Source organism: Dreissena polymorpha, chromosome 9, assembly GCF_020536995.1.
Source record: "Dreissena polymorpha isolate Duluth1 chromosome 9, UMN_Dpol_1.0, whole genome shotgun sequence".
In the NCBI taxonomy this organism is placed as follows: Eukaryota; Metazoa; Mollusca; class Bivalvia; order Myida; family Dreissenidae; genus Dreissena; species Dreissena polymorpha.
The window spans coordinates 4,739,384-4,753,055 of NC_068363.1; the positions used below are offsets into that span (position 1 = coordinate 4,739,384).

General features: G+C 35.4%; 1 protein-coding gene across 1 annotated transcript in view; it reads right to left on the reverse strand.

The window, feature by feature from the left end:
• The window catches only part of LOC127844909 (uncharacterized), a 71,494-nt gene extending 58,156 nt beyond the window's left edge, over positions 1-13,338 (reverse strand). The window contains exon 1 of the mRNA XM_052375455.1: positions 12,641-13,338. Coding sequence (XP_052231415.1) covers positions 12,641-12,650 — 10 coding nt within the window. The 5' untranslated portion in view covers positions 12,651-13,338. The remainder of the gene's footprint in view (positions 1-12,640) is intronic.
• Between the last annotated feature and the right edge of the window lie 334 nt (positions 13,339-13,672).

Sequence of the window (13,672 nt, forward strand, 5' to 3'; positions counted from 1 at the left end):
TAGTTGAAACGTAATACTATTATAATGATAACAATGAGAATGTATGAGTCGTGTTCTGAGAAAACTGGACAAAATGCATGTGCGTAAAGTGTCGTCCCAGATTAGCCTGTGCAGTCCTGCACAGGCTAATCAGGGACGACACTTTCCGCTTTTATTGCTTTTTTAGTGTCAAGGAAGTCCCTCCTTACCGAAAATCAAGTTTAGGCGGAAAGTGTCGTCCCTTAATAGCCTGTGCGGACTGCTTTGTATATTTTTCCATTCTTTTCTTGACCAATTGTAGTAAACAGGCTTCTAAACACATAATTTTGCTATCGAGCCCTTGTTTTCAAATAATTTTTGGTCAAATCAGAATTTTGTAAATCATGTGAAATACCCAGTGTTATTTACTAGAATCGGCTACTGATTACTGATAATTGGCAGTTGAAAATGTAAAGTTGTGAGGTCATAAAAAACTTCTCTCTCTACACAAGTTTGCCAGCGAAATGTTCCCAGCGTTTCCTAGTCTACAAATAGATTCATCAACGCACCTTAGGTGCTCATCAGAAGTTTCGGTCGAACTCATGCGTTGAACGACGAAAATAAAGACGTCTTTTAAGCAGTGCCAACTCCTGCTTTTTTATGAAAACAATCTAAAGGCAAAAAACGCATCTAAGTACTTGTTAATAGACCTTTTTTTCACCGAGACTCTTGAAGAAATTGAAGCGGATCTGTCATTTTGTCAGAGGTGTTAATGCCAACATATTTTATCATTTGTATTTTCGTGTTATTCATTCCCAACATTGTATAACTTTTCTTTACGCGCTGTTAGAGCAGATTGATGACTTTACCACGTTGTTTGTTGGTTAGAGACATTATTTCCGATGTAATATTATATTACATGTTTTATATCCAAACATCATTATCATAATTATAATGATACAATATATTACCATAGTCGCTGTTATCGCCTTCATTATATTATTCGCGGTCCTATTCCAAAATAAAATAATAATAATAAAAAAATAAATAAATGATAATAATAACAATAATAACAAGACTATTGCCAAGCAATCTATGTCCCCTACCGGCTCCACCATTGTCATAATTATTTTTTAATATATATTTGTTGCCATAGCAACCAGAATTTTTGACGTAGGAACAAAATGAAATGACATGCATAATGTCCATATTGCAATATATCCATGTTTCAAGTTTCATGAAAAAATATTAAGAACTTTTAAAGTTATCGCAGGATAGAGAGAAGTGTGACAGACTCACGGACTGACAGACTCACGGACTGACGGACACACAGGGCGCAAACCATAAGTCACCTCCGGTGAAACCGTTAGGTTAGGAGTATAATGATAATAATAATTGAAAAATAAAATAAAATAATAATACGAATAATTCTTCTATTGACACTTATACTACTTCTTCTTCAATAGTTATCATCTTGGGTGTCATTATCATAAAAAATGTTTTTTTTAATCTTCCCCCACTACACTATCACCATCAATCATTATCACTACAAGCGCAACTTCGCCTCTTATCTATAATGCGTATGAAACGCAAATTAAGTATATCGTCAATTGAAATCAATTACAAAAATAATATCTGGGACACAGATAAGCTCAAGATCATAGACGCGCTTAGTTTGAAATGATTACTGATCTGCACACAAAAAGCTAATGCGACTGAATTGGGCGTTATCGTCTCAAATGCAGAGATTAACACCAGAAGATAAATGGCCACAATCAGAACATGTCGCCTTTTCCGATCGTTTGGCTCGAAGAAAATAAAACGATACGTATTCGCGACTATCGCGAGATATGAAGTTGTATCCTGCCAAGAACTTTCAAGAATTATCATGTTTATTGTGGGTTAATATCGCTCCGATATACTGGAAACTAGGTTAGCCTGTGCAGTTATGCGCACGGAAGTCAACTGCGATATCGAATGGAAACATGGCGGGAAAAGGACTATAGAGATTTCGGATGTTAAAGTATATTGCAAAAGTCGATCATAACGTAATTTTTTTTTAGTTTTTTAACCTTCATCAAGTCGTTGCCCTTGACTTGTGTGTGATTATGAGAAATTGTTTTCACATCGGAAAGTGGACTCCAATTTAAAATGACTTTCTGAGAAAAACATTGGAATGGGTTAAACTTAAGAAATGAAGGAGCGAAATCGTCAATTATTTTATCGAAACTTCAATTTTATAAAAACTCTTCTTTTGTTCAAAAACAGATATGTAAAAGTGGAATAAGAGTTATCACGACATGTGTTATGTATAGCGTATAAACGAAATTATGTTTGCTGTCATATCGCGTATACTGAGGCGAATATAATAACAGCCACACTTTCACCCCTGTTGACGATGAGAACATTATCTCTCGGTATCGAAGCTGACCCCAAGAATAAGTGAAAACTAAAAGAATACCTAACCGTAATATATTGATTAACATCGTATTTTATTATTGTGTCGATAACCTTTTTATTATCGCACAAGCTGGCACGAAAACAGAGGAATCGGCTACCAAGGGCGTAAGATGGCTTCGGTACAGCATCTTAAAAGCAAGAAATAAAACTTTCAAGCGGGATAGTGTCATTCACTTGTAATTTACGCGCGTCTATTTGTAGCGCAAGATTCAAAGATGAAACGATTATTTAAATTAACATCCCGTCTTACATATCGTGTCAGTTTTGTTTTAAAGCCACACGCTTTGCCTCTGACCTTGAAATGAAATACATGTTAATCAATACACATAGATGCAATTTTAAAGTGTGAAAAATTGTCATTAAATCTATAGCCTAGTTAGAGAGTAAGTTATTATTTTTCAAACGGTACCGCTTTTAAAACAGAAAGTAGGATTTCTATACGTATACGTCGGCAAACGCGATTATTTTTAAGTTTTAAAGCGCATAAAATACGGGTTTGTACCTTTTAACCACCAGATATATTGTAATTGGCATATTTAAAATTAAATCTATAGCCTAGTTAGCAAGTAATGTGTTATTTTTCAAACGGTACCGCTTTTAAAACCGAAAGTAGGATTTCTGTACGTATACGTCCATTTCGACAAACGCGATTATTTTTAAGTTTAAAAGCGCAAAAAAGGACGGATTTCGACTTTGTTACCACCAGATATATTCTAATTGGCATAGATAAAATATGTTTCTTATTTATACTTAAATTTACTATGCCAAATAAGTTGTGTGGCTTTAAATGTTTAACGGTTAATGAAATTTGTTGTCCAAACTTTTCAATTCAATATTCGAGATTAAATATATTAATTTTATTATCTTATTTAAACACATACATGTTTCGCGTAACATGATCAAATACAATATCAGATGTGTAACCCCGTGAAAACATATAAGATAATTATGTGCATATATTTACATAGCTTTTTTGATCGAAAACAATATATTTCAACGTTTACGTGTGCAAATATACATGTATACAAAACTCGAATTCAAAACCCAACAGAAAGATATTCATCATTATCGAAATCTGACTTAATTGACTTGCCAAAGATAATGTTATCCTTTTTATCTGGGATTAAGTCAAACGCTAAAAATACATGTCCACGAGGTTAAGATAAACAAATATCAAGTTGTAATAGGTTAATCAAATCAACATTGATAATATTCTACTCCTGCTAAATAAATATCTTCAGACTGATGAAAATGTAAATATCGTTTCACCCAGATTATCGTATCAAAATAATATCTTATCCACTGTAACACAGTCGCTGTATTCGATTTTTATGTACAAAACTACACCCACACTACACCTCTACGCTTATTTATTTATTTTCTGTAAGAAATAACATTTACACTCGATTCCGCATACCATTCACACTCAGGAAGTGGTAATTTAGTTTTACCATTAAAATGAATAATCCATGTGCAGAGTAAAATGTTCAATATTATTAAATACTCGTTGATTTGTCTATGTGCAAGTAATCATTTTATTACTACTGGAAAAAACAATACAATAAAACAAATCCCATTCTGATCAGCATAGTATAGATGTTCAACTTGAACCAAATATGACCGGAAAATGTTCGATTCTTAAAATATATAGACGAATAATACTCTACTGATATTCAAGAAATCTGAAACCGAAGTTCGTGCATTCTGACGAACAATTTGTTATTTTAACAGGACTAAAGATAATTCAATGGTTATTAATGGTGAACACAGATTCTCAAATAATTCAATGAAGATTCTAAAACGTTAGGGCATTTCGGTTGGACTGGTCATGGCTTTCACAATGCCCTGGATAATTTTTTATTAACGGATTGACCATTCTTTTATTAAATTTCTTTTTGTTTCAGTATGTTTATAATATTATCAATAACTAAAATGTTCCTCTTTTTTTTCGACCGCACCAACAAGAGATCGTCTTTCACTTCGGGTTCCTGATGCTTAATGTTATCAATTTCACTTTCAGCTCTGGCTCGAGAAGTTTCCGGATTATCCAATCTCAATTCTTATACGCCAGGAAGCGTCGTTGTCTGCTCCCACCTTCATCAGCGACAACAATAATAAAATGCGACGTGTTTGAGTGTTGTTATCTCTTGTTGATATGGATATCGATGCGATGACCATGTAATTAAACGTTTGACTCTACTGACCTAACGAATAGCAACCAAACACCAATTTAATTGCACTTATCCACTATCAACAGTTTCAAATAACACCTATCGCGCATACTATCCACTTAATACAGCGCCTGAATACCCCGGATGTGTTTAAATCCCGTGCCCCAGACTGGGTCTGATAGTGTCATCATTGGCACGATAAAGAGGCCAGACCCATCGTCCCGTTCCTAAGAGTAATATGCATGGTAGTCGCGGGTCGATTTAGACTTAGATTTTAATATTCATCATCGTGTTACGAGAAAACATATTTTATAATGATTTTCTGTTGAATTATTGTTGATGTCATGTTAAAACATACGTACAACTAATTAAACCACATTGACATGAACTGCTCAATACGTGTGTGTGTGTATATATATATATATATATATATAACAAAGTCACTATTAGCCTTGTTGTATTTAAACAAAAACGCTGTATTATTTTGTGCCGAAGCTTTCGACCTCACGGTCTTCATCAGCGGCCATTTTTTATTTCAAGATGTTTCAAATATGTACGGATATGACGTCGTGCATTTCCGGCGTCAACGTTGTTTTCGCGCCCTTTCATGTCTGTTTATTCTTGCACGTTGATGCCATATGGTCGGTATGTCCTTAGTTTTGCCTTCCATAATTGCTCAATGGTCTTGCGATACTCGTCCGACCCGTTTAGTTTTTCAAGTCCCATTATTTGAAAATCGTCCATGGAGTGTCCGTCTGTGTAGAAATGTTCAGCTACCGGGTCGCTGTGCTGTGTGCGAATACGCGACAGATTCAACAGATGTCGCTGATACAGAGTTCCGCCGGTCTCTCCCACATACACGTACTTGCGACAGCGACGACAGTTGACCGCGTACACAACATTGGATGATTTGCAATCAACATTGTATCTCACGCTGTACTTTCTGCCGCTGGGATCTGTGAAGTAGTCCGCCGTCATCATGTACGGGCAAATGGCGCACCTCTGCGCCCCACAGGGCCCGCTCATGTTGGGCTTCCGGAAGAACATCCTATTGTGTTTCTTGTGTACTAAAATGTCTTGCAGGTTGCAATCCCTTCTGAAGGGACCGGGTTTTGCATGACATCATCAATGGTCTCAAAAGAAGGTTTAAGCTCAATATGAGTAAATCTGAAGAATACGCTCTGAAAGAACTTCTTAACGACGATGAAATTGTCATTCGGCCTGCTGATAAAGGCTCTGGTATAGTCGTAATGGATAGCACAGATTACATACAAAGTCTTACATAATTTTAATAATTTTATAAAGACCAATGGTTGTTTAGATATTTATGAATTATTTAAATAGTGTTTGTCATGTCAGATCCAAGAAAATAATTCCATCTCTGATACAAAACTATTTATATGAGCAGTGTAAACGAGTCGTGTTCTAAGACAACTGGGCTGAATGCATTAAGGGACGACACTTTCCGCCTAAATTGAAATTTTTGCTTAGAAGAGACTTCATTTAAACGAAAAATGTCATAAAAGCGGAAAGTGTCGTCCCTGATTAGCCTGTGCATACTGCACATGCTAATCTTGGACGACACTTTACGCCCATGCATTATGCCCCGTTTTCTCAGAACAAGCCACAAATGGTTGGAAGATTGGAGCGTTCTTCATTGCATCAACACATTTAGAAACATGCTCAGTCATCATACGACTCCGTCTATTGCGGAGTGAGTACGCATAAATAAATATTAACGCATAGACAGATCCGTGATTATTTGATAAAGATAAATAAATGGAAACTAAATTGGATTATAATTAGATTATACTTGAATTCACGTATGCCATAAAGTATATTAAAGATAAATGTAAAAATAAACGCAAATATTAGCGCGACAGGTGAACATTGTAATCGAAACGGCATCGGCAGCAAAATGCCATAATCTCTATAACCGTTCTCCCGTTTGCTTCCACACACCATATTACTATCTATAGAGATGCAAATGAGCAGTTCAGTTATAGCATTTCGACTCCTCTGGCGTGGTCGTCTGACTCCTCAATTTGCTATTAGCTTACTTTTAAATTTCGTTCCATATTGAATCAAGTTGCTCCGAAGAGTTGCTTCGAAACATGTATTGTAGATATTGTCAGGATACTAAACAAAGTCGTTTTGAAGCGAGCTTTGTCAAATTCAACGAACGAAACTAAAACCGTTTGTATGAAATTACCAATGAAAATACAAAGAGACAGAACACAAATGTGCATATCGATGGCGTACTTAATCCGTTCATGCCTAGCGTCCAGAAAAAAGGACATTGCAAACAGCGTAGACCCAGATGAGCATAAAGCGGCGTCTCATCTGGGTCTGCGCTGTTTGCTTGAATGAATTTCTTTATGAAATATTCTAAATATAGAAATAAATATACTTGACACCCCTAATTTTGGAAATAAATTGATCCAATTTTAAAGGATGGGAGAGTCCACTAGGCATAAATGGGTTAACAACACATGACTCATTATAAGAACGTTATGTATTTTAATTGCGCGCATGGAGATATTGAGAAACAACAATGGTGTACATGAAGATTATTTCGTTATTACAACCCACTCAACACAAAACGAACATTGAAGTGGAAAGTCCATTAAAAAGACATTTCAGAGCGATGAAAGCAGGTGGATGCCATCTCAAATATGCAGAAGGTGATGGCATAGTGGAATGGAACGGTATTTGGTAAAGGTCTGTTGAAACATCGCGTCATTGGCGTTTATATACTCGAGTTTGGGGAATGCGTAACTAAAATAGTCGAAGATTTGTATATATCAAAATACCATATCTGCAATTTATGATAACATTATAAACATGAGCCGCACACATTTAATCAGATATAAACATATTAAATCAAATTTATGTGTACCTTAGCTGTGTATATATGTATACTTTATATTTTGTATCAGTTATAAGTTGAGACATTTCATTGAAAGAAGATAGTAGACAGCAATATAATGCTGTTTGAATTAAACATAGGGCACAAACATAACTTCAAATTGACTTTCCAAGTCGTTGTAATTTAAGTATCATTTCAGTATAAGACTATAATGTTTTCGTATAGGAGCGAAGATACGAACGCATTAATCATTGATACAATCATATTAATCAAAACAGGTTGCCTATGTAATTTATTAGAATTGCAAACATTGTTCGCAGTTTTTTCTTCTCACATATGCCTAACATACTATAACGGTAAGTTTATATCGCTAAGCGCGTTTGTTCTAGTAATTATATACTTGCATAAATCTTACATATCAGTACGAAAAACTGTTTATTGCATATGCATTCATGGGTATGGTAGCTCTTAGCTGACATAAAACTCAGAACTTACATAATAGCACTGTTATTTTGCCGTCAATGCGCACTATATTACTTTACAAAGTGCTTAAGTGCGCACATCACGTGCTCAAGAACCGCCGCCCAAACCCATCCGACCTATAAAAGACCAATCAAAGATGCCGAATGTAATGTACCATTTATAACTTTAAAATGCCAACCATTCTTTCGGCAATCATCTTCGAGGAACGATTGTAGACATGTTTGGGTTTTATATTCTCTCACGATGAGTATCTTCTACTTGCATGACTTTGCAGACATCTGCACTCGCTGTTAAATAATCTGCAGTTTTACACTTAAAGACCACTCGATGGGAAAGAAAAACCAAAGAGAACATCACTTCGGAGTCATAAAAGCATCAACTTTAATAACTAGCGTGAATAAAATCTAAGTACCCTACTTTTTGACCAAAAATCATACTAAAGTGTTGTTAGCAAGAAGATGTTATTGTTGTTTTACGAATTTGTATTTTTTTTCGCCGATGACATTCTCTTAAGAAGCATTATGTATAGCGTAGCTAACTTCACTCTTCTTATGTCTTTACATATTTTCAATTGTTCTTTAAATTATTGTCTTTTGAACAGGAACAATAGCTATATAAAGCCAATACGCGTTTTGCGGCACATGATTGGTAGTTTATTTGTTGTTTCCGATACCACGTTATTAATTTCGACAGTGACTCAAAATAATTGTGAAAATGTATGTGAATAGAGTAAATCGTTGGCAAACATTGGAAAATCACATGGCGTGAATCCAATATTTATAATGCATCCAATTGTGCAAAGCTATGTAAGAGTATACTCTATATGTCGTTACATAAAGACACAAAGGAGAAGTATTGCCGATTCTCAGAACTAGATTATATCTACAGATATTATGTAAGGAACCAATTATGTCTTGGACTTGCATTTGCATAATAATCGTTTTATATTAGTAATATATATTAGTATCAAGTATTCCGTGATATTTTGGCTGAGATCTGCATGCTATACTCGAATGAGACCATAACCTAAATTTTGCAGTATTGTCTTAAAATGCCATTCGTTTTAAAATACGTTTGGAGGATACTGAGTCAGTGCATTATTACAAGGCCGTCCTGTATTTATTATTTCGCCTGGACAAATTCTTATAAACCAAAGAATGCACGTCAACATTAAAAAAAATGAAAATGTTCTACAAACTTGTGATAGAGCTATAAAAGAATGTATGCCATAATTTCAAACAGAAAAAACAACTCTCCTGGCCAACAAAATACAAACAAACATACTAGGTACGTTTTATAAATGGGTCGTGCTCTGTGAAAAAGGGTTTAAATGCATGTGCGTAAAGTGTCGTCCTAGATTAGCCTGTGAAGTCCGTATAGGCTAATCAGTGACAACACTGTCCGCTTTTATGATATTTTTCGTTTCAAGAAAGTCCCTTCTTAGAAAAAGTCAAGTTTAGGCGGAAAATGTCGTCCCTGATTAGCCTGTGCGGATTTTTGATATTGATCGATATAAATATGAAACACTTATTACGGGGGGCATATTGGTGAGTTGATTAATACTATGATACAAACGATATAGGTTAAGTTAACTTAATAATGCTTTTGGAAACAACATGTTTTCTGGCACTTTGAAAAATAAAATGCAAATGATTGTACAACTTCAGTACTGCATTATCGTCTGATGACCCAGAAGACATGAATACACAACATTCCGTTGCTCACAATTTCACACTCATTAAGAACACGTTTGAAACGGACACTTGGTCATTAGAGACTGACCCATGCATTGACCGTGCACACGCTGCGTCCATCAATCCACACTTGACTGCACGCGGAAGAGAGGCGCGTGGAGAAAGCACTAGGTGCATGCGATGTTATCAGTTACTTAGAAATGCAAATAGTGATTGTTGGTAATTTACAGATTGATTGTTCAGCATTCTTTCGTCATTTCCGTGGCCTTATTTTTGGAAAAAAGGCTCGTGTCGCTCAGACCACTGCATTTGTTATAGTAAATAATAAGTTGAGAACAATATGAGATTTTTTTCTCAGCGACTTTTGTCTAAAATACATTTTGTATTGATTTGTACTATAAAAGGTTGCACAAACTGTTTTGCAGATATTTTTCCATTGAAAACACCCAGTCCCGCAGAGATATTGTGAGATTTTCTCTACCAGTGTATATTATAAGCAGAATAATACAAAGTCCATACAACCAACTGCATCTCTTGACGGCATCGAAGGCCACCTATACCAAGCATGCACACTTACAACAGAAACACACAAACGATACATAATGCATTTCAAACAGAAACATATTATTGTCTGAAAACTAAATCGAAGACAAGCCGGCAATAAACACTCTATATATTGATCCATAAAGATATGTGGCCCTTTAAAATGCATAAACACAAGATTCGTTTACGTTTTCTATGATAACCGACAAAATACTGATGATTGGAAATGGTTTTAGTTGCTTTATTCATAATGTTAAAATAGTACGATATCGTAGAATAAAAACCTTTAAAACTGATAAGCATTTGGCTTTCATTTGCATTCCTGTTTCAATTCCTGATATTTACAGTACACGTAGGTGATTGTTGCGCATAAGTTGTTGTGATATCGTATTATGAAATATTTTTTCTTTTAAAATCCAATGGGTATTAAGGTTGTCAGTTATTTTTATTATTATCGAACGAGTAATATTCCTTAACTAGACTTTGCATCTCTATTAAACGTAATCAATACTGACATAAATTAACGCAGTAATGTAAACGTACTTTTTTAAATAAATAACTCAGGCATAATCATGTTTGTCCGTTAGTATAACACGGATAATGAATATGTTACACAATAATGGAATGTGATAATTTAGATTATCCTCCGATATTTGTCAGTTAGTTTCACAAGCCGGCGTAATATAGTACATTAATGCTACATTTTAAATAGTGTTCGTTGTCGACATATTTAGACTAAATTGTTTATACATTATACTTAAGTGACTAACAACGACGGGATTTGACGTCGTTTTCTTTTACTTTTTTGCCTCAAACAAATGACGACTCATTTCCATTTAAGCTGTAAATAGAAATAAAAAACAAATTCTGAAAAATTATAAAAGTCCAACGATTTCAAAATTAAGAAAGTATATAAATACAGTGATATTATATTGAAGCGTGGGATATTAGAAAAAATCTCACGTGAATAAATATAATTTTGTAAATTTTAGCCGTGATCTGTGAAAAGGGAGTTTAATGTATGTGCGTAAAGAATATAGAAGGTTTAAGAATAATAACGATACGTTAAACGTAAATAAACGCGAAGACGTTTTGTATGCAAGCAGATCATTATTGGATCAAATTATGCTAATTCCCTTAACGAAAATGTAGCGCATCAAGGCTTTTGTTGTTGTAAAACTTTATGCTAAATGTTTCTCGAATGGCTCTTTTAAAAGATAGACCGTACAAATGGCTCAATAAACAACGCGCAACAAGTTCGAATATTTGTTTTCGAACCGTTAACATCTGCTGTAGTAATGAAAACAAACTGACGCGCATATTATAGTAATATTTACAGCGGTTAATCGTTGCGCATAAATATTTGGCGGATTTGCGGTTCTCATGAAATAAATTAGGACTTGGACGCGCGGAATTAAGCACGGAATCCCGTGGCGTAAATGGCCATCTAGGATTACGATGTCTTGATCATCGAAAGACAATTGCTAATAAAACATATTTTAAGATATCGGTCTCAGGAAATTACGAAATATAAACTATTCGATTATTTTGGCAATACTTGACTTGGTAAATTAACTAGACGGTGATCGTGAGTGAAATGAGCTTCGCTCTGAGAAAATCAGGGACGACACTTTCCGCTTTCACAGGGACGACACTTTCCGCTTTCACAGGGACGACACTTTCCGCTTTCACAGGGACGACACTTTCCGCTTTCATGGAATCTTTCGTTTAAAGTAAGTCTCTTCTAATTAAAAATCCATACTAGGCTTAAACTGTCGTCCCAGATTAGCCTGTGCGGAATTTGTGTACATACAAAAAGCCCCTTTTTCTACGAGCGAGGTTCCAAGCAATGATAAAAGCTTAGCTTGCTTAACCCACAGTCGAAAAGTCTTTATAAGCCACACTGGCAACATAGTTTTCCCAGTTCGCTATTCATACATTTTAGTCAAAACTCTTCTCGGTAAACTACTAACATGGAACAGTGTACTAGTATTCGCTGGTTTCAATAAGCATTTGGTCTCATACATAGAGCTGTTGAGCTCAACGCGTTGCAACAGTGTTTTCCATGCTTCACTAAGCTCGCTTATATCGCTGTAAATGGGGATACACTAGAGTTCGTATAGACCTATGAATGTTAGCACTGATCAACACGAGATTTGCTTCCAGCAGTGCTGATGGTGATTGACTAGAGCTCACTATATTCTTTATTAGAACTAGATTCCATCAATATGAATGATTTAATAGATTGAATTTGAAAGGCACTTGTTTATCCCTTTTTTCTTCAAATATCTTATTCAAAGGCATTCAAACGTGTTTTTTTTCTTGTAATAAAAAAATCCTGGGAAGATAAGTACGATAAAATTAACAGTACGAAACAAACACGTGTACTAACTAACAATCAATAATCCATGATCAATGTTTGCCTATTGGTTTTCTTCAAAATATGTAAATAATTTACTCACCTAGTCGCATAATGTCCTCTTATTCAGATGAAATGAGAAAACACGTGTAAAACTTTCACAGGGCTATGCTGTATTTATTGCGCAATCCTCAGACACATGTTACACTTGGAGTTCCACAGTTCAATCAAGCAAATGCATAAAGATTAATGAGTCCTTTGGGCACATTACACATAAAGAGCTTAAGCCCCTTGTAAAGAACCCATTGTTTGATCACAAGAGCTTACGGGCGTTCTTATTGTACTTTAAGCACCCTAACATCGTTGACAACAATATAATACGTTTCTTGAATTTATGTTGCCATGATCATAGGGTATCTGCTGGTTCGGAGGATACAGGCAGTTTTAAAGCACGAAAATCCACGTGCTTTCTTGCTTCCCCGTATCCGAGCTGTATGTTGCTTCGGGTATCGCGGCGACCAATCGTTGACGAGCTTTACAACTCAGTAGCCAATCAACACATGCGGATTGCACGTGGGGGTTGCTACGTTTGACAAGAGTAATTACGTTGTAAAACACGAACGCGATTATTTCACAGGATGTTTCGAATGGAAATAACAAAAAAGCAAAGCACATAAATTGTGTAAAAACGTACATCACATGCGGTCTTTAATAGTTTTCGAAAATATTTGGCAGTTGTGAAATGATGTTTTTATCCGTGTAATCCGTTAAACAACTGTTCCGCTAATTTTTAAAGACCGAACTCTATTAAGATTCTGAAGATAAAGACGTTTTTCTTTTTCAGTAATTAGCACGAACCACTCGAACAGTTTGTGCCACGATCAACTAAATTTGATCTACGTTCGCCAGGGTAATCAAGTCATTTTCCTTAGAGCCGACCCCAATTATGAAGGAGACCTTGCGGTTATCTCGGTGGGCGTGGTCACATGCCAAGGGGATGCGGTTATCTAACGTGCCGTCATTGCGTATCAACGGATTTATTGATACATGCCATACGATAACGCTTACTAATAACCGAAAACTTTGATTATTGCAGAGATCACAAATTAAGATAGATGTAAGAATTTTAAATGAT